General features: G+C 38.2%; 1 protein-coding gene across 1 annotated transcript in view; it reads right to left on the minus strand.

Moving 5' to 3' along the window:
* ZFPM2 (zinc finger protein, FOG family member 2) overlaps positions 1 to 17,556 on the minus strand; it is a 446,479-nt gene extending 428,923 nt beyond the window's left edge. Inside the window, exon 1 of the mRNA XM_023517990.1 lies at positions 17,517 to 17,556. Coding sequence (XP_023373758.1) covers positions 17,517 to 17,556 — 40 coding nt within the window. The remainder of the gene's footprint in view (positions 1 to 17,516) is intronic.
* Positions 17,557 to 20,795: the final 3,239 nt, after the last annotated feature.

Below are 20,795 nucleotides of genomic sequence, written 5' to 3' on the forward strand. Positions count from 1 at the left end.
CCCATTGCTTTGAAATAACTTGACAGAAATTCAACATATTTTCTATCAACTCTCTCATAATTATCAAAGGATGTCATGTTCGCATTTATGAATTAAGACCTTCATATTTTCTTCAGGGGCGTCCTTCTTAAGCCCCACTGACCCGCTGTGCTTTCTTTAGCCTCTGCCATATACCGATTGGTTTCTTTGTACTGCTGTTGCTCCTCGTAAGAACACATGAGATAGCTTGGAAGACTTTCAAGGATACAAAATCCTTAATAAGGTACAAAAAAGAGCAACATATTTGGCCCAGAACCAAGTTAAAAATATGTCTGCATGTAGTAATATGGGTAAAAGTGACAGGCATCTTAAAATCACTCAGAAGGTAAAACAAGCATTTGATACGAGGGAGAGATGAACTGTTCCAGGCAGAGCAGGACAAAAGTTCTAAACTCAGAACAACAAGGTCATGGGATAAACTTGTCTTCGTACAACAGGGCCCATAACAGTACATCAACTTTTAAAGAACAGATCTTTTATCTAAACCCAGACTATCATACACTGTTAATCTGAGGATAATAACATAGCCACGATCTATGCTGAGAACAGAGAAGACTCTACTTTAAAAGGCAATGTATTTAAAATCTTTTCCTATGCACTATTTCATTCTCTAAAGTAAAACAAAGTCTTAACTTCACTTGAATGCTCACTATCAATATGTTCTTAGATGAGTTTACAGAGAATTATAGAGAAATGTATCATGATAGCTATTCTCCCTCATATTAACGTCTTAATTAGACACACATTGAAATATCTTATCAAATATTTTTCCCATCTCCTAATTTCTTCCCAACCCCCAACAGCATTTTCATCCTCTCAACTATACAAGTCAGAGGAAGATGAATCATTTAAAACTTCATGAAAATGGCAACATACACCTGTATGCTTTCTGTCCTGGAACTCCCACCCTCCACCTGGCCACAAACATTCACAGAACAGAATTTGTTATTGCTAGCAGTACTGGCAGTGGCATGAAAATAACATCTTCACTTTCCAATGTATTCGAGCCTTAACTTTTATTATTGGTATTAATTTGGAATGTGTTAGAAATGTAATTGGATAAAATATATATACATATATTTTTTTGAGACAGAGTCTCATTTTGTCACCCCTGGTAGAGGGCCAAGGCATCATAGCTCATAGCAATCTCAAACTCTTTGGTCAAGCAATTCTCTTGCCTCAGCCTCCCAAGTAGCTGGGACTACAAGTGCCCGCCACAACACCTGGCTATTTTTTTGAGATGGGGGTCTCGCTCTTGCTCAGGCTGGTCTCAAATTCCTGAACTCAAGCAATCTACCCACCTTGGCCTCCCAGAGTGCTAGGATTACAAAGGCATGAGCTACTGAGCCCAGCCAAAAAATAAAAATATTAAGACAATTAAAACAAGGGACTCTATGTGCTACGTCAAACTCCCAGGCCTAATTCTCCACCCCACCTCCCCACTCCACTGCCAAAAAAAAAACAAAAAGTTCCTAAAAAAAAATTTTCCCGAAATTTTTTTTTAGATGAGTTAATTTTTATGTCCAAGCACAAGGACAATGAAATATATTTTCCATGGAAAATATTATAGACATTAAATAACATACAGTGGTAACAGTGCAGTGTAGGTTTCCTGGCAAGCAGACTCTGTGATAGAAATATACATGCAGGAAGTGCATTTATCGGGCAGTGCTGTCTAGATGAGGACCAGTGAGAGTGCAAGAATGAAGCCTGCTTCACTGATAGACGGTCTTCATTGATAGAACAAGAAGTCCCAACAAAGGTCTCAGTTTATCTGCTGAGGAACCTCTGAAGTTTGGAAACCCCCTCAAAGATGTCTGAATTGAGGCAATGGCCAGTCTTTGGATATCTGCTGCTCCACAAACATGAACCTTGAATGAGCCGACTCTCTTAGCCAGGGGCAATTTCCAGAGAAGAATTCAGCAGAGAGCAGCCAACTAGTAATAGTCCCAGTAGCTGAGGGAAGGGGTGGTTCAGTCTCAGAGGGGTTGGGGGATTTGTGAGAATCTGGGAAACACATCATAGCATCGACTACAGATGATCGAAAAGAACAACACGCATTTCATAATTTACAGCAAAGTTCTGCCTCAACCCCAGATACAATTAAACTTGAAATTATGAAAAGGTAAAATTCTTAAGCAAGAAACCAAAGAACCCACATGAAAGGCCAGCTACTGGAATGATGGAAACTTTTGATAATAAGAGAGAAAAAACAACCCCCCCCCAAAAGGCCTCTTAAATAGTGAGGAGAATTATTTCTGAGAATATTCATTTTGTTTCCAAAGTCTCAAAAAATAGACAACTAATATTTGTAAATAAAAATAGAAGATGATTTCAAAAAATAGATCATGCCAAATCTTATAGACAATAGAAAAAGAGGAAATCCTTCAAATTCATTCTACTACATCTGGATATACCTAATATTAAAATTAGAAAATTATATTATTATCTTTCCAAAAATTTTTATGACAAAAATGTATATCTATTATCCATTTCTTCTTCAATTTATAAAAAAATACAACAAAGGGTATGCCATACTGAATTTTCTTTTTTTCCTGTTGTGAATCTTTGAGATATGTCCCTGTCAGCATGGACACACCTTTCTTATCCTGTACAACAACAAAAGAGGGTTGTACCATAATTCTATTTAACCCATCCCCTATTGGTGGAGATTTAGGTGATCTCTAATTTTTTGCTATTACAATCCATCCTGTAAGGAGCACACGAATCAGGGTTTCTACAGGATCTGTGGGATCTCTGGGTCAAAGAGGATATATGCAATTTTAATTGCTATAAAATGCCAGATTGTCTTTCAAAGAGTTTGCAAAAATTGGCAATCCCAGTGACAATTATTCTGCCCACCTGCTATTCAACATTTTTCCTTCTCGATATTCAGTTATAAAACTAGGCTAATGCGTCAGACAATCTCATGAGTCAAGCACTAACAGATTCAATTAAAAAGATACTGCTCTGCTCATTTACTTCTGTGTGTGTTGTCTAGCCTCAATAAAATATTCACACTGAACTACTGAGAGCAGTGAGTGATTGTTTTAGCCATCAGCTACAATGCTGTTATTAAATCTGTATCTAAAAGTTAGGGGGCGGCACAGGTCTAAGGTTGAATTTGAGATAAAAATAATCGTTCAATTTAACAAAATGCAAGTTCACTGAAGCCCATCATCAGCTCACAGCTTTTTTTGTCCTCTCCCATTCCAAATGGTAATTTGGTAGGGTTGTGCAATTATCATGCCGATTCAAAATACACTAATCAGGCTTTATTTTTCAAAATCTGCAATGACCATCAATTAGCGAAAGCATGAATCCAAGATCTTTAAATGGCACATAAAGCCCTTTAAAAAATCTGGCCCCCAATGGGCTCTTAGGCTGCATTCTCTGTCACTCTTTCTCATGTACTTTCGTTATTCATTGCACATCTTTAAAAATGCCACGATTCTTTAATAGCTTTCTGCTATTGTTTCCACCTGGACATAATTCCCTTTTCTCATAACGAGAACTCTTATTGATCCTTCAGAATCCAACTGAAATAAAACCCCATCCTAGAGGCTTAACCTGACTCACCTCAGCATCTCCGTGCTCATAACTTTGTATCTTGATCAATCACGATCAGATCATAGTGTAATTAAGTCTTTCTTCTTCCCTATTCTATGTGCTATCTAAGGGGAGAGGCCAAAATTCCTTCATTTTTGTATTCTTCCTGCTCCATGGCTTAAACATATAGTACTTCCTATATGTTTGTCTAATGAACTTCACGTGAATGGACACATTAAGTTAAAGTATGAGCATTTATCTCGGGGTAAAAATTGTAAACCACCTTTGTTAAGAAATATACCACAGGGAAAGAATGTGGTGTTTCTTTAAATTGCCCATTCATTCATTCAGCTAATATCCTTTGAGTATTGGCTATGTGCCAGATACTCTTCTAGCAACCGGCATTGCAGAAGTAAAGAAGACTGAGTCCGATCCCCAGTGAGCTTAGATCCTAGTGAAAAATCAAATGATAAACAGGCACAAAAACTAAAAAATAAGGCTAATTTCAGATAAATCTCAATGTAATAAAAATAAAGTAGAATAATGGCCTAGAGAGCAAATGGAGGCCTCGAGGAGACCTTTCCAAAGAGTTGACATGGGAAGTGAGAAGTGAATGGTAAGCAGCCAGCCATATGGAAGTCTAGGGAAAGAACAGAAGGAGAGGCAGCTTGGTATGATCAGGGACCAGAAAGAAGGCCTGGAAGGCTACAATACAGTGGATGCGAGTGGTTTATGAGGGTCAGAGTAGGATTAGGAAAGAAGTGGAATGTGGTGAGGGCATGCTTAATGGTCTGTTCAGAAGGAACTGATCGCAGAGGATGTGCCAGTCCATAATAAAAAGCTCCATGTTAATTGCAGAAGGCATCCGCTGAAAAATTTAAAGCAGTATAAGTGATGTGATTTGGTTTGTTGTTTTTGAAAAAAGTCCTTTTAGCAAAGAAAATAAAACCATTCCTATTTTAGATGGCTACTTTTTAAAAGGTAACAAGTGGTTGCATACAGATGCCTACAGAGAAATTCCTTAGCATGGTCTTAAAGTTTTGGTGGGGCTGTGAAGCCCATTGTGAAGCTCATGAAAAGCTCCACCTAGAAAAATTCTTGAATACATAAAATTTTGCATGAAATGTGTAGATATTTACCAACTCTTCAAAGCCTATGGATTCCAGGCTGAAAGCCCCTGATTCAAGATGTAATCATGTTTCTTTCTTAGGAAAGTAAAAATAATGTCCAGTGAACATCTTTTTCAACTCCTGTAATGGGTAAAGAGGTTATTTTTCTACATAAAGAACATTGGTACTTTGAGAAAACAAATCTCCTAAGATCTGCTTTAGTAACATCCCATACCTGAACCTCATGGTACTTAGTTTTTCAAAATGAAAACTTCTAAATCAAGATTCAAAGAACACCAAAGTGAATATGAGACAAATCAGTATAGCCACAGATTCCCAAATGCTTCCTCTCCTTAAATGAGATTTCTAAATCGGTAGGATTAATCAAGAAATCGCAGACTAGCTGACCAACTCACTGGCACTCTTAGTTTCCATTTACAAACACTGCTGATCATTGTTATCTTTAATGTAACATTTCTTCATTTATCGATGCTAATATTCCTCAATTTATAGTTAGTAAATTTTCAAACACACCTAACCTCTACATACAAAAAGAACAACAAAGAAAAGATACACAGTTCCAAACCAGAGGGAATGACAAAAAGAAATAATAAACAAAAATAATTAGAGAATAAAAGGGCTGAAAATGAAGCATTAGGTAATCTATTATATTAAGTGTATGTGTATATACAAAAAAAAGTTATTAACTTTTAGAGAGTTGCTCATGGATACAGGAAAAAAACCTTAATACTATCAAAGCAATTGCATTTGAGAATTGTTACACTGCCTTAAAATGAAACATTATTGTAACTGTATAACTTAGAAATGTATCATAGACTTACACTGTGATTGTACAAGGAAAATTCACTTGTGTTCCCTTTTCTCCCATGTAACAAAAGTTTTTACCATGATCACTAAACATTATCACCGGACTCTCAACAGTAATGTTACCATCAGAATAAGATCACTATGGGTGAGCATTTTTTTTTTATCTGAACTATCTTTCTGCAAAAGTTTTTGTAACCATACCTATGATCTCTCACTATTCCTGAATATATATATATATATATATAAAATGATATGAGATGTATGTGTTATATTTACATACACGTATCATGTAATACATGCACATATATAAACTACACATACACACATGAACATATGTGATTTTTTAGCTTCATATAAAAATATGTAGAAGAAACCAGGTCATCTTCTCATGGCACCTTTCTTGGAAGTATTACTAATCACTGCTGAAATGGCCATCAGTCCACCTTCCTTCATCCTTTATTACGAGTGCCACTTCAGGGTTTGACACCAGTGTTTTCATATAGTATTCCACTTATACTATCAGCAACACAGCACCTTGCAGAATTCATCTTGCTGATATTAAGCCTTTGGTATTAGCTCAGACCCAACTGTCTTTGGAGATCTGACCCTTACAACTCAGAGAAAAGTGATACATCATAGAGGATTTCTAGAGAGTACCAAACTGTCCTGAATCTTAATTCAAATCCAAGCTGCCCAAATTCCAATTCTGCAACAGTGGTACTAATTTTTAAGGCTAACACTGGAAAACATTTTATTATAAAACTAGCCATTTTGATTGACTCCCGCCTCCCTTATTCCTTCCTTCCTTCCCTTTCTTCCTGCCTACCCACCAACAAGGGTTATTCTATTAATTATGTTCAATCTTAGAAGTGTTCTACAACGTTGTTCTGTGGTAGCATACAAACTAGCTAACACAGATTTTACCAGTGATTTTAATATGTGTCAAGAATTGGGGATTTCCATGATTGAAATACAAAGAAGCATTCTAATTATCCTACCACAGCAAGATGAAAGTTCAGCCAAGTACAGCACAGTCATTCACTAACGAAAGACCTATATAACATATGAAGTTTTCCAATTGTGTCACCTAAGATTTCCCCAAACTCGGACATGTCTGTGTCATGTATTAGAAAATGTTTTAACCTGAGCTCCTCAGAATCTATAATTCTGAAAACACCTGGATTGATAACTCTAGAGTAATTTATGCAGTAATTTTTCACCTGAAAAAAACCTATATTTTTGAAAAGCATATTCCGAATATGAAACGTAGCTAATTTAGGTATTGTTTTGTAGCATTGTTCCTCATAGGATTATAATAAAATAAAATATGTAAAAAGTCATTATGTATTGTGAAATAAAATACAAAAAAAGGACTTAGTTATCAAATGAACACATCCCCTTGATGACATTAACAATGTAAAAACATTAAACTAAATAAAGCAGAGAAGTAGTCACTTATTTCTGTTTGTAGACTGAATCTTCATGCCTTTAAATGACTATCAAGTGTTAGGGCCTGGACCTAAAAAAAGAAAGAATGAAATATTAATAATGCCCCACCTTGTGGGAGCTCCACATTACTTGACACTGCACAGAAACCGACCTTTTTGTCCTTCAGGCTTGCCTACCAGGCCCCATCTTCTATCGCGAAAGCCAAATCATCTGATCCCAAACTAACTGTCAACTGCCTGTGATGGTGGGGAAGCCAGACATCAATCAATCAGGTTTTATCAGACGCTCTCTTCGTTTCTCTGTTGTGCTCATCTTATCATCTGACCCAGTTGTAGCCCTGACTTCAGAAGCTTAAGCAACTTGATGACAAAATATGCGCCTGTTTGTCCAAGATGCGCATTGTTAAGAAGTGGGGTGATATTTTTAGCAGCTGTCTAATATATTTGCAAATGAACTCTTGAATATTTCAGACTTATCCAAGTCCCCTGTTGGTCAGTCTCTCCTGCACACTGAGTCTGTCCTTGGCCGTGGGAGGCCCAATATTTCCAAAATATGCAAGAGCCTTCACAGACAAGTCAAACGTCGTTGGGAAGTGAGGTTACTGTTATGTCAATGTAGGCAGAAAGGCTATCAAAATGAGAATTGAAGAATGTCACTTTAAAAAGAGAAAGAGGACCTGATTGATAAATGTGCACAATACACATTCAGGTGGTTTCATCGCAAATAAATAAAAATAAGTCAAAAATTAAAAGTCTTTTTTATCTATTTATACTGACAGTAGTCTTGGGGAAAAAATGTTTAAACTTTGAATGCTGTTGCTAAATCTATCTATGTTAGCTGATCTCCTACTTTAATACCCAGTACAGAGTATATGCCTATGCATAAACTGTCAGGTCAGAGAACAATTATGACATAGATGATGAACTTGAAATTTTTAATGTCAGAGTAGATACTTGTCCTATAATTTCTACACAAGAGTGAGAAGAGCAAATCAGACATATATTTCGTGGCTATACATATTCTATGTGACCCCAGGTAACTGTCTTCTTGGTTAACTTGGTCTTTTTTTCTTTAAGGAGAAATTTAACTTGTAGATTTTCCTAAAAATCAAAACAACAAACTTCCTGATGAATACAAGCTTTCTCTTAATAGGTAATGTTGTCAGTATACCACCCGTCTCTCAATAATATATTCACTGAGCTATAATATATTTTGAAAACCTCTTAAAAGCAGCATAAAATTTATCCACAGAATGTATTCACGAAAATGCATAGCTTAATCAAATAAGGATGGGCTATGTAACACCGCAAAGTATTACACTGATGTATTTGACATGGATGAAAATGAACACCATGAAAATAATTTGTATACAGTGAGAAACGCATCATTCTAAAAGATTCCCACTGAATTCACAGGGTTTTAAAAGAAACAAATGCCTTTGAACTTCTCAGCACACACAATCAGCAAGAAGGCTTACCAGTATATAGCATTTTACCTTTGGAAAAATTAGATATGGAAAATTAAACAAGCTTCCACTAGAAATATGAAAAAAAAATTCTTTTTACACTGTTGTAGAAATAGAACTGTTCTTGCATATCAAATACACTAAAATTAATATATGATAGATTTTTATCAATTAATTATAAATAATATCTTTTAATCAAATAGTGGGGTAAGTTTCAAAGCCATCCATCCAAATTTAGGTAATCTAAATGCAGTAAATAAGGGAGAAATGGCCAACATTGAGTATATCCAATTATTATTTACAATGATTATTTTGTCATTTTTTCAAAGTACTTGAAAGTATATCATTTACAGCTATTTTTCTGCATAAATTAAGTGAAATTTGGCTCTCATTGAGCCAGAAGACTTGTCAATTCACCATTTTTAATCTTCTAATCCTTAGTTTATTGCAGGCTTCCAATAATTTCAGGATATATTACAGTAGAGTAAATAAAAGTTGTTTTTTTGAGAATATACCATTGTTTAATATTTCAGAGGGACAATTAATAAGGAAATTAAAAGTCTCAGATTAATAGGAAATGAAGAACAAACATTTGTCTCTAACTGTAAATTTTGTAATTAATTCTTCACTCTGTTCAAGTTTAAAGACTTTTGCAAATTTTATATTGATCCTAAAATATGTTTATGAAAATAATTTTAGAAATTATGGCTAAAAGTTTTATGTTAATCAACTTACACTTATAAGAAATTTTCCCTATGCAACATTATATATATGTTGACTGGTTAAAGTTTTCTTTTTTCCTATCCTAGAGAGGCCCACCAAAGTTTTCCAAGTATGCATTAGAGTGATTCATATCTTCAATGGAATTTCTTAATATGAAGGAAATTAACTTAAAAAAAACATTAAATGCATCTTCCAATAAATGCTCATTTAAAAATAATTTGCAGGTGCATTTTTAAATGTAAACAATTATTAAAAGACATTTAATAGCCTATTCAAAAACTAGTTGTTGCAGCTTTTGTAAGGCTATTAAAAATACGTATTTTTGTAATAGTCCGTATATAAGCTATTATATACATTTGTGAGTGAATTATGAGAAATCCGACATTCATAAAAGCCAAATCATGTACCTGACTAAGCCTATACCATTCAACAACTTCCAGCGATTCAAAGGGGAGCATTTTCACAAATAACACTAAGTAGTCAATGGTAAATGCCCATATGAAATGAAAGGGTAGTCAAACCTAGATGTTATACCAGTGTCTCTAGTGGCATCTTCCTTGGCTATATAAATGGAAATGCTACCAAAATATTAAATAATAAACAGCATTAGCCTGTAGGACATATAAAAGAGCTGTTATTTAACTACCATAGGGACAATGCCCAGAATGATGGGTGATTTTGTGACATCGAGTATACCTACCAGGCACTAAACATTCATTTTTAAAATCTCTACCATCATGAGATGTATATACAGTTTCCCCTTACACAAACATTTATTTGCTGCCTGAAATCTGAAGAGTTAAGTGCAGTGTATCAGGCACCATTTATAAATCTAGTTTTTACCCTCTAGCATAACTTTATTTTTTTTTTAACAAAGATGAATCTCCAGTGACCTAATTTAGAAATAAAATGCTTACATTAAATGATCAGTCTGTCTTAGGAATAGCAGGAAAATGGCTAGTATTTTTTTCCTGGTTTTAGCAACTTGAGGTCATTTATTACCTTTGCAAACATTCTTCAAAGATATCTATTCTTCAGCTTATTGTTTAAGAGTTCCCTTGTTAGGAATACAGTATTTGTTAATATTCAAATAATCCCAGCGAGATTCCTTCCCTGGACTTGAAAATCCATAGCCAAACTCTCTCACCTTCGACATGGGACTAGCTACCTCACACAGACAGTGAGGCAAAACTAGTCCTCAAAGGCACATTTTTTTAAAAACATAGTGGATATTATAAAAAGGGAAGAAGAAATAAAAGATGTAAGAGAAAAAAAATGATAGCCTTTTATTTTAAGATATGAAATCTTGACCAAAACAAATGCTACCTAGTAATGATCATATATGCATTTTTAGAAACATTTGTCAAAAGCAAAAATTACTAAAGCTTGAAATAATCCTGACTAGACAATTATTCTCTCCCTTTCTGTCATCTCAGAAAGACGGTCTGACAGTAATGGTATGACATCCTCTCAGACAAGCCTCTCGGCATTAATATTTAAATCTTACCTATCCCTTGTGATTGGAATTCAGCCTCTATTCGCAAACAAAAACTAAATCAATGTTCTTAGAGTTCAAACTAGATCCCTAAACAGTTTGCCACTCTCTATGCACAGATAAGATAAACTTTCTTTGACCCAAGAGATGAAGTTGCCATGACGATCAGAGAGTCCACTTTCTATATTGATATTTTGCTGATGTAACAACAAATAGAACCAGATCCTAGTGATGATAATGGTGATTAATTAATACTAATATTGATCCCTACAAGCAAGAGACAAGGCTATTAACTTGAAGCCTGAAAAGTCAATTGTTACCTGTGGCAGAGATACTAGGAGCTGATTTGGAAGCATAATAAACAAATGTGCTATCTTTATGCTAATACCTTTAAAGAGATCGTTCTTTCCAGAATGCCAAATATTGCCATATCTGAGCTTATTAATTTAATTGCATTTCCGCTATTAAAAATGTAACCTTATTAAATGATACATACTTACCCCTTTATCTATGGTGGAAACACATGCTCTGGCGACTGAAGTAACGGACTTTTGCTGCTATTCATTCCGAGAGAGAATGAACTGATAATTTTACACAGTGGCAGACGCTGAATTAGGCCAGGTTTCAAAAACATCAGCAGTGTTCTGAAACACCCCATTAGTCCTTCGGAACTGGGAGAGTAACAAAAAATTCCGAGGGAATGTGACTTGGAGCACAAGCACCCCAAAGACCACATATCCACTCACACTTTTTAGTGAACAACAATTGCATTTAAAAAAGTAAACTTTCTTGAAAAATATTGTCTATTCCTATAGAAACCTAATTTTAGATTCCTCATATAATTCGGACGAACATGAAAAAACTTCCTCTAAATAATATCACTTTCCTAAAAGCTTGGATCCACATGAAGTTATGTTGAAGGAAAGTTCACTGAGAGGGTGGTTTTGCTGGAGATGTAAAAATAAATGACAGACTGTAAAATCCATAAAATCAGTTTGTTTAATTTTTTTGAGCAAAAGGTTCATTTTTAAATAGGGTTGTGATGCGATGTAAATGACAAGTCCATTGTGGATTCGCCTTGGTTATGAAGAACAGCAAGATCATCGATAAAACCAGCCAGCCAGCGAGTCCCGAATGCCTCATCTTAGTTAACGTGTTAGGTTTGATCTTATTCTCTCAAAACTTTTTCCAGCGGTAATAGCTAATAGTGAAATGGCTAATTAGAGTTTCATTCCTTCTTTTTATCATTTGAGAAAAGAGCTAATTAGTTCTTGAATAGTGAATCCTCAAGCAGCAGAAAGAACACGGGTGAGAAAGGCCTTGGATAGCTCATGAACAAGAGAAATGAGCTACCTCAACTGTAATCTAAAGCTAACTTAATACACACCACTACAAAGATTCAGATAGATGTAAACAGAGGCAAAATAGAGATACAGATATAAGCTAGAAAACTGTTATCATAAATGAACATCTGAATGTGTCTCACAATTACCCCCAAACAAAGAAATAAAAAAATCTGTGCATTAACCCTTAAACATATAATACAATTTTAAACTAACAGAATGTGAAAATCAGGAGCAAATCTAATTGCATTGCTTTCCTTTACAACGTGATTACATTGACTTAAATAATATATGGCAAGTTATACTATATGTTTTGTCTCTATTTAAATATCTCAGAAAATAAAATGTTCATTTATGAAGACGTACTGGTGATTTTTTGATGTCTAAAATGAAAGTTGATCTCATGTGAAATTCAAAGCTAACACTTCTCACAATTCAATAGGTAAATTCTATCATTCTTAAAGTCTCTAATTACAATTTGTAGAAAATTCCAAGTGGTTTGTTTATCTTTAAAAATCGAGATATATGATATTAAACTACATAGTTCTTCTTATTCCCTAATTTTACAAATGAACTACTTTGAAAGTTGCCAGACGTGGAAAACATTGCTGATCTTTTAAATGCAAGTCACATTGCCAAGTTTAGCCCTAAACTCTTTTACAGCAACTAGAAATGAAAATGCTGCTTTATTTATATTTGCACTGTTGACGGCCCTGAACTTTAAAAAACTCAAATTCATGACTAACGAAGTCGAGTTCTTTACAGATAATATAAGAAAGTTTACCTATAAACTTCCTTACACACCAGGATTACTATATTACCCATTTTAAAATCCATTTTTAAATCTATTAGTTATTCTTAGATATTTTCAGAAAAAATATGTGTTGCTAGTACTTCCAATTTATAAGTGAAGGAATTATATGTCATCTTACAACACAATAGGTACCATTTTATTTTATTGATAAAACCACTATGATAGAAGACGTGTTCCTTTATTTTGTGGCATAGATAAAAACAGCTTTTCCTAAATAATGCTTAGTCAAAAATGTAGAAAATCAAATCCCCAACATGAGAGGTGTCAGAACCAAAGAGAAAGGATTTTTTAAAGTATTAAATGTGATTGTCCCTAAAATTCAGAAGAAATGAGTAATTTGTTTCAAAGCGAAAACCTTTCTTAATATCTGGCAGGTAAAAAGCAAAACATCCTAACTGTGTATCAGACTAATCAGTATTTTCAAATGTGCACAGCATTCCCAAAACCTTTTATTAAAGTGATAATAATATTAAATAATAACAGGGTGGATGATTCCAAATATTATGGACTGAACGTTAACAAAAGAAATACTAAAAAAAAAAAAAAAAACACAGAAGAACAATGAAAAAGAACCCCACTCATTTCTTCATATAACATAATTTTGAGCTTATAAAAATTATCCAGCTAGAGGTTTCCACACGAAAAATACTAAATAAGTTTAATATGTAACATTCCCATTTTAAAACAAATCATCCTTTTATCAATAAAACATTTACTATTCCCTACTCTTTTCAGAAATATCATAGAAGATTAAAATGCCAACATGCAAGTTAGGAACTCATACCGCCTGAAATTGTTAGATCATCTGAAATAACACAAAGGTAATTTCTTCAGTATGAATGGATTCCAAGTTCTGCAAACGCCCCTACACAGAACTGCTCAGACCATCATTCCCAACATGGAACATTCGACTTTCAACATGCATATGAATTCCTAATATCTGCTTCACTTTTCAAAGAAAAAAAAATTGTGCCTCTTAATTCAACCTTTCTTCCTATTTCCCCACAAATTATTTGGCACCTCATCTAGACTGAACATTTATGTTCCACATGTCTGAAAAGATCAAGCAATCTAAAAGTTGTAGGAAAACTCCAGCAGTATAAAGAAGACTGCCTTCTCTTAGTCTCACATGAAAATGAAGTATTCCAGTTTCTTTTCCTGCCTTTAAACCTCTTCATTAACTACTAGGGAGCAGATAATGACACTTCTTTGCGACAACCACCTCCACCACCAAAAATCTGAGGTCCACCTCCTGCTGAACCGACAACCAGTACACTTTCCCTGAGACGGACTGAAGTTGGGGACGCACAGGGCAGTAAACACATTACTGAAGACAACAGCTTGAAGAAGAAAATAACAATAACACTGCACACACCACGTTTACTAATCATAAAGTGATGCATTGGTAAAAGAAAAAAAAAATCATCATTTCTGTCATAAATTTCGCAGTGCAGCCTCCGAATGGAGAACAATCTGGACAATTTATTGGCATATTGGCAGGAGGTGATAAGGGTAAAACAACAACAGCGAGCAGCTGTGCGGGGAGATGGGCTGATAGCAGGATACGGCGCCCACACCAAACACCTCCCGTCCTATCAGAGCTTTTTATCAAACCAGGATTACAATAATAGCTTATGAGAGAAAGCTTCTGGGGGGAGGGAAGAAAATATAGTCTTGGAATAGGAAAGAAAAAAAATCTGAATTTTGGGACAAAACATGGGGGCAAAATACATAATTTATCACTGTATTATCAGGAAATCCAGGCAGTCTAATCAAGGAGCACTGAGTGACTATTTTTTGCCTTATCATCCAAAGTGGTGGAAACGGAGAAGGAATTATCAGGCTTCTGCAGATTGCTGGGCTGGAATTTTAATGGTAATAATCGGGTTTCTGATGGTATATCTTCTCCGCTTATCTTTCCCATTATCTCCTCTTATCTGGCCAGTCATCATAGCAAATTAATGGTGCTCTTTCAGCGTCGCCTTTTTATCGCTGCCCGGAGAGCACCCAAGGGGAAAGAATAAGCAAAATATTAAAATACTGCATAAATCACAATTTTAGATAGCAGGGAACTGTATGCAGTCAAAGAAAAAAAAAAAAAACTGTGCCCAACAACCTTTTTGTCCTTTAAAATGACTGTCTTCAGAGTTTCCAGTGTAAGCTGACTTTTTGCTTGTCACAGTTGCTCTAAATTGGGTATGTTTTATCAGCAGTGCCAAAGCTTTATTTTCAAACCCTGGATGTTTCCAAGTTTCAAATGTAGTTTTATTAGTGGCCTGAAATGCTATTGTTTCATAAAGCAGCGCTTCCTGAGGTTTTCCAAACTTCTATTTAATCCAGAATATCAAAAGTAACAGTGTTATTTGTAATAGAAAATGTACACTTCTTGGGCACTGCTAAAATTGGAGGGAGAGACCCATCATAGTAATGACTTTGAGTAGCAAGACAAACTTCTCCATCTGCAAAATTGTCCCTTATGCCTGGAGAGGCAAAAGGAGACAAACATCCTAGATGGCAGCCAAAATGAGTTTAAAGCTGGTCAAAGCACAATTAAATCTCTCTCTCCTCCCAAAGCGATGAGATAGCACTGCTCTAATATAAAAATTCAAAGACCTTTAATTTTTCATTTTCCTTAACAGTTAAAGAGAAGAAGGGGTGCTAACATTTACATAGATTCTCACTGTGACCCCAAATTGAATCCAATAAAAGTCTAAAATGCATGCATATAAATAATACAGATGCATGCATATATAAGCAGGCTATGATCACTGTGTACAAATACATAAATATAATATTTGTTCACTTGAACAAATATATAAATATAATATTTGTTCATTTTCTAGTGAAAGAACTTTCAAGAGAATTTTTGATAGTTAATAAATCACAGCATTCAAATAAACCACTAAAATGTTTTATGACCTGTAACACAAGAGTAGCATCAGCAATTAGTTCCAATGCTTTAATCTTCAATTATATGAGGTGGACACAGAAGGAAAGAAAAAAAAAATTTAACATAGCTAATTGAGAAGATAAAGTATTCCCAAGTAGAATCAGATGGTCTTGTGCCATACAATTAATATTAATTATTTATTTAACAACCTAGATGACAGCCATGAACTAAAAAGCGTTTGCATTTAGTGATGTTTATAGTAATATCGTATAATAAGCACGGTTCTGTACTATAAAATGGAACACTTGAACAGAAGGAGCTGATCAATTTAGTACTAAAAAGTACGAGGCAATTAGTTGAAACTATGAATAATTCACTCTGAAAAGGCGGAAGTCTTCAAGAACGGTATTGCTACTTGATTAGAACAGCTTTGAGCCAAAAGCGAGGCCACTACTTGCTTTAACCCAAGTTGCACAGACTGAGAATTGAAGTACAAGAGAATTTCAATCAATAAAAGCTAGAAAGTCATGTCTGAGCAGCAGATATCCATATAGAGAGATATATACATATATATACTTGACTAGTGCAAACTCTATAACCTGGCCTCCATTTCAAGGACAAGTTGATTGATAAGATTCGTGTTTAAACTACACCAAACAGAATTTTCAACATTTGAGGATGGGGTGAGTGTGATTAATAATCGAGAGGGGAGGGGGCACTACTGAAGTGTTATCTAGAAACTACATGATAATTCGTTTTAAACTAGTTGCCAGACTCTAAACAACACGAAGAAACAGACACACAACACGGCTGGCAAAAATTAATAAGGCTTTTTCTTCTTTTCGGCCAAAGCGTTGAAAATATGTCGCAGGCCTATAAAACGCTATTGGAGGAATTTTTCCCAAGCCAAGAAAAGTTGACCGAGTTGATCTCGGCGAGGGTGTGTGTTTCGAAAAGGTGTCTCTCGCCCCGCGGTGTCCTCTAAGCACCCCCAGGGCCCACAAGGGTCCTGGGGCTCCGGGCCACGCACGCCGGCGCGCCAGCTGCCTTGAACTCCCGGCTTCCGCGCTGGAAGTGACGGGCGGCCCCTCCCAGCCCGGACTCCGCGCGCTTCCAGGGCCAGACGCAAAGCGACCGCTCGGCGGAGCGTCTCGGTGGCGCGAGCCGGACCCGCCCGAAGTCCCAGGGCGCGACCTGCCCTCCACGAGCCCTGAGCCCGCGGGGCGGAGGCGCAAGGCCGCCCGCCGCAGAGGCGCGAACTTTTACACCTACTTTTTGTTTCACTTCGGGGTTGGCGTGGCGGTGGCACCGCCCAGGATCGGGACCGGGCACTCTGAGTTTCCACAGCCTGGGGAAGCTCCCTCCCTCGCCCCGAGGGCTCGACCAGCTTTTCTAAGAAGTTCGCACCCTGGTTGGTAAAAGTGGTTCCCAAGAGTAGTGCCACGTCAATCGCGACATCAACAATGACAACAACAGTCCTGAGCGCCTACAGGAGCGGGACTGCCCCATCAGGCTGCACCACGAAGCACGGTGACTAGCGGCGTGCGGGGTCCGAATCAGAAAGGAAACCCGGGAGCGCGCAGGCTGAGCGGAGCAAGAACAGACTGCTCCCCGCAGCCTCGCTCCTGCCCGAGGCTCGGGCTGGCTGTCCGTCTGTGTCTGTCTAGTTGTCCCTTGGACAGCTCAGACAAAGTTTGACAAATCCTCGGGGCTAGGAAGGGATTTCCCTGAGTCTCCCACCCCTGGCCCGTCCCGCGCGCCCCCCTTCTCAGAAATAATCCCACCAACTCCGGGCCTCGCACGCAAACTTACGTTTGATCTGTCGGGGTTTGCTCTGCTTTCTCCGGGACATCTCGGCGGCGGCCGCTGCCGCTGGGGCTCCCGCGGTGTCCGCGGTCGGGGCTGCCGCTCCCTCGGCTCCCCCCGCTCCAGCCGCCGCCCCCCGCCCCGCCCCGGCCGCCGCCGCCGGCCAGGCTCGGGCCGCCGCCGGCCGGACTCCAGGTGCTCTGGGCGCGCGGGATCCGGGCGCGGGGCTCCTCCGGGAGCCGCGGATCCACGTTTGGAGATGAGCAAGCAAATGAGAAGGAGAGAGAAGGGGGCAGAGAGAGTGTGACAGCCAGGAGGGGAGGGGGAGAGCCGGAGAGCGATGGAGGGGGAGAGAATGGGAATCTACAAGCGAATGGTCAGGAAGAGAGAAAAGGGGAAAGACAGGAGGGGGGAAAACACGAAAAGAAGGAAGAGGAGGAAGGAGGGAAAGGAGAGCTGGCAGGGGGGAGAGGGGGAGAGAGAGGGCGGAGGGCGCAGGAGGAGGAGTGCGCTCGCTCTCCCCTCTCCCAGGCGTGCGGGACAGATACTCGGGCGCCGCCGCCGCCGCCGCTCCGGGCCGCGCAGCTCTCGCTCTGCCGCGGGAGGTGGCCGGGCGCGGGAGGGAGGGGCGCGCTGGGGCGGTGGGGAGGGGAGACTATTCCATCAGCGCAAGGAGGATTGGCTGCATCCAAAGCCAGCCCGGATGCAAACTAGGGCCCTGGCCTAGGTCGGGTGGAGTACAGGGCATCTAGGCAGTGGCGGGCGATGAGGGTAGGGGTGTGTGGGAGTTGGGGGGAGGTGTGGAGAGGGCTTGGAGGAGGGCCACCTTCTGCAGTTGTCACCGCGTCAACGCTGGGCAGCTGCCAGAGCACCCCTCCCCCCTCCAGGCAACTTCTTCCAACAGCCCCCTCTGACGGACCCCAACTCTCTTCTCTCACGCCTCACCCATCCAGCAGGGCACAAAGAAATCGGTTTCTCCATAAACTTTGTGCCTCCAGTTACGCCGCCCCCCTCCCCTAACCCCCAACCCCCGCCCTTCCAGCTTCTTGGCAGGAAGATTAGGCCACTGGCAAAGTCCTGGGCGACAGCCAGAGGATCACAAATGCCAACTGTGTGTCTTGGGGCCAGCTAGGTCCTCTCATCTGCCTAGACTCTCAGAAGACCATTTCTTTGCTTTCAAGGTTCCCTGGAGACCGCTGCAGACACGGACCAACCCCCACTTGGCGGGTATAGATGGGGTGCGGAGCAGCATCCTAAAAGTGTCTCTGTCACCCGGAGTTTCCATTTTAAATTCTAAAATTCCTGAATTGGAAGACAGGCAGATATTTTTCTCACATCCAAAAGGAGGACCGGTAGCTAGGTGATTAGTCTTAGCTGGGAAATGAACCATCTCTAATAAAAATAACTAAGTTCTTTGAAAAAGTATGTGGAAGTTCTTTAGCGCCACTCTGCCCTGTGACCTTTCATTCTCATAGTTCTTCTGCCACAGGAAAGCGCCGATCGACTAATAAAAGAGTTGATGTTGCCATAATTTCCCAAGCAGGTAAGACGCACTGTTACGTGGTTCTTTAGCTTATAAAGTTTCGTTTCATTCGTGTTCAGTTATTGTATGTGTCGTATGTGGGAAAGTGCAAGCCAAAAGGAGCACACATTTGGAGGTGATTGGCATAGTTATTATTTCGGCCAAGTTAAGCTGTAAGAGGTTGGCTTATTTGCTTACAGTTGCATATACGCTGAGTTTTAAATATTTTTTCCCCAGATGGGCTGGAAGGAGCTTCTGTCCAAGTGATAGCAGAATTGGCTGCTTTAGGTAATCAGAGTTTGCTAATAAACTCCTTGGGCCCTTTAGCATGGATCCCCAGCTACTGTTAACTTTTCCCCCAGGAGGTTGTGAAATCGACCGTTCTGATTTGAAATTGTGTCCCCATTTGTTTGACTAGCATTTCTGTGAGCCCCACCACATCCACACTCTAAAAGGGTCTGAGGTCAGCACAGAGCCTGGGCTGATGGAGCATAATGCAGGATGCTCCCTGTGTCCAAGGCACTGTAATCAGTGTCATTTATAACCCCATCAGGACATGGTCTGGAAGGTGTAAAGAGTTGCCACATAAAAGGTATAGCTGAGAGACTTGTAATACAAAACTGAAGACCAATTGTGAATTTTATTACATTAACCATTAGTACTTATTACCATATGAGGTTGTTAGAATACAGGGTATTGTGCAGTGGAAAATGCGCTGAATGACAAAGTCCCTCTCCTGAAGAACCAACAAATTAAGGCAGAAGGTACCATGAGAAGCAGGGCCATTTGTGTTAGCATGGAATAAATAAGCAAACAGAGCCACAGATTTTTACCTCCTTCATTTTCAGTTCATTATAGTTAAATTGATGTACTTACCATCAGATATATTGTACATTACAGTTTGTAAAAATCCCTTTACAGGACTGGCTGAGTTTTTATGTCACCCAGAAGGCATGTCCATTGGAATTAAAATACCCTAACAGTGCTTTTTTTGGCTTTTGAAATGGTTAAATAGTCAAAGCAAAAGGAAAACAAATAAAAGCTAAATATGTATTTAAAAGCTGAAAGGAGCACAAATCGAAGAATTCAAGTCAAGGTAACTAAAATAACTAGAATGCATTATTAGAGACAGATATTACTTTATCTAAACTTATAAATATATATCACTGAGTGAATTAAATATATATGAATCGATTAAAATAAGGAACACTATTACATTTTGTATTTTCTCATTATTTTTAATGAGAATGTTAATGATGTTTAAGGGTCAAGTTTTCTTTTCTTCTAGTTTAACTCAGTAAGGTTATAAAATAAAAGGACAGCAAAACCTATAAGCAGTTATCTCTGTCCAAATGGATATCGCAGCCCCAAACCACATCTACATGACTATCAAACAATGATTATGAAAACCACAATTGAGAAAAGCATCAGGGGATGATATTGCAAAGCCACAGCAACACATGTGTCTGTGATACGGACAGCCACAATTCACAACTAATACCATGTGTATCGCCAATGACGGTTTAACTAAAAACGTGCAATCGTAAAAATGACAGCACAGAAGAATTTCTCATTTACTTAAAAATGAAATAATTCCTTTTCTACACTCGCCAATTTAACGTCTACATCATGGTTTGCTTAGAAAAGTCTCTGCTTTCTAAAAATAAATCATTTTAAGTGACACATAAAATCTCGGTTACTTTAAAAGCAGAAAATAGGCAACTTTCAATATTTAATGTTATCGTCAATGTTATAAAAATGAT

Source organism: Otolemur garnettii, unplaced genomic scaffold (assembly GCF_000181295.1).
Source record: "Otolemur garnettii isolate 467f Iridium unplaced genomic scaffold, OtoGar3 scaffold00004, whole genome shotgun sequence".
In the NCBI taxonomy this organism is placed as follows: domain Eukaryota; kingdom Metazoa; phylum Chordata; class Mammalia; order Primates; family Galagidae; genus Otolemur; species Otolemur garnettii.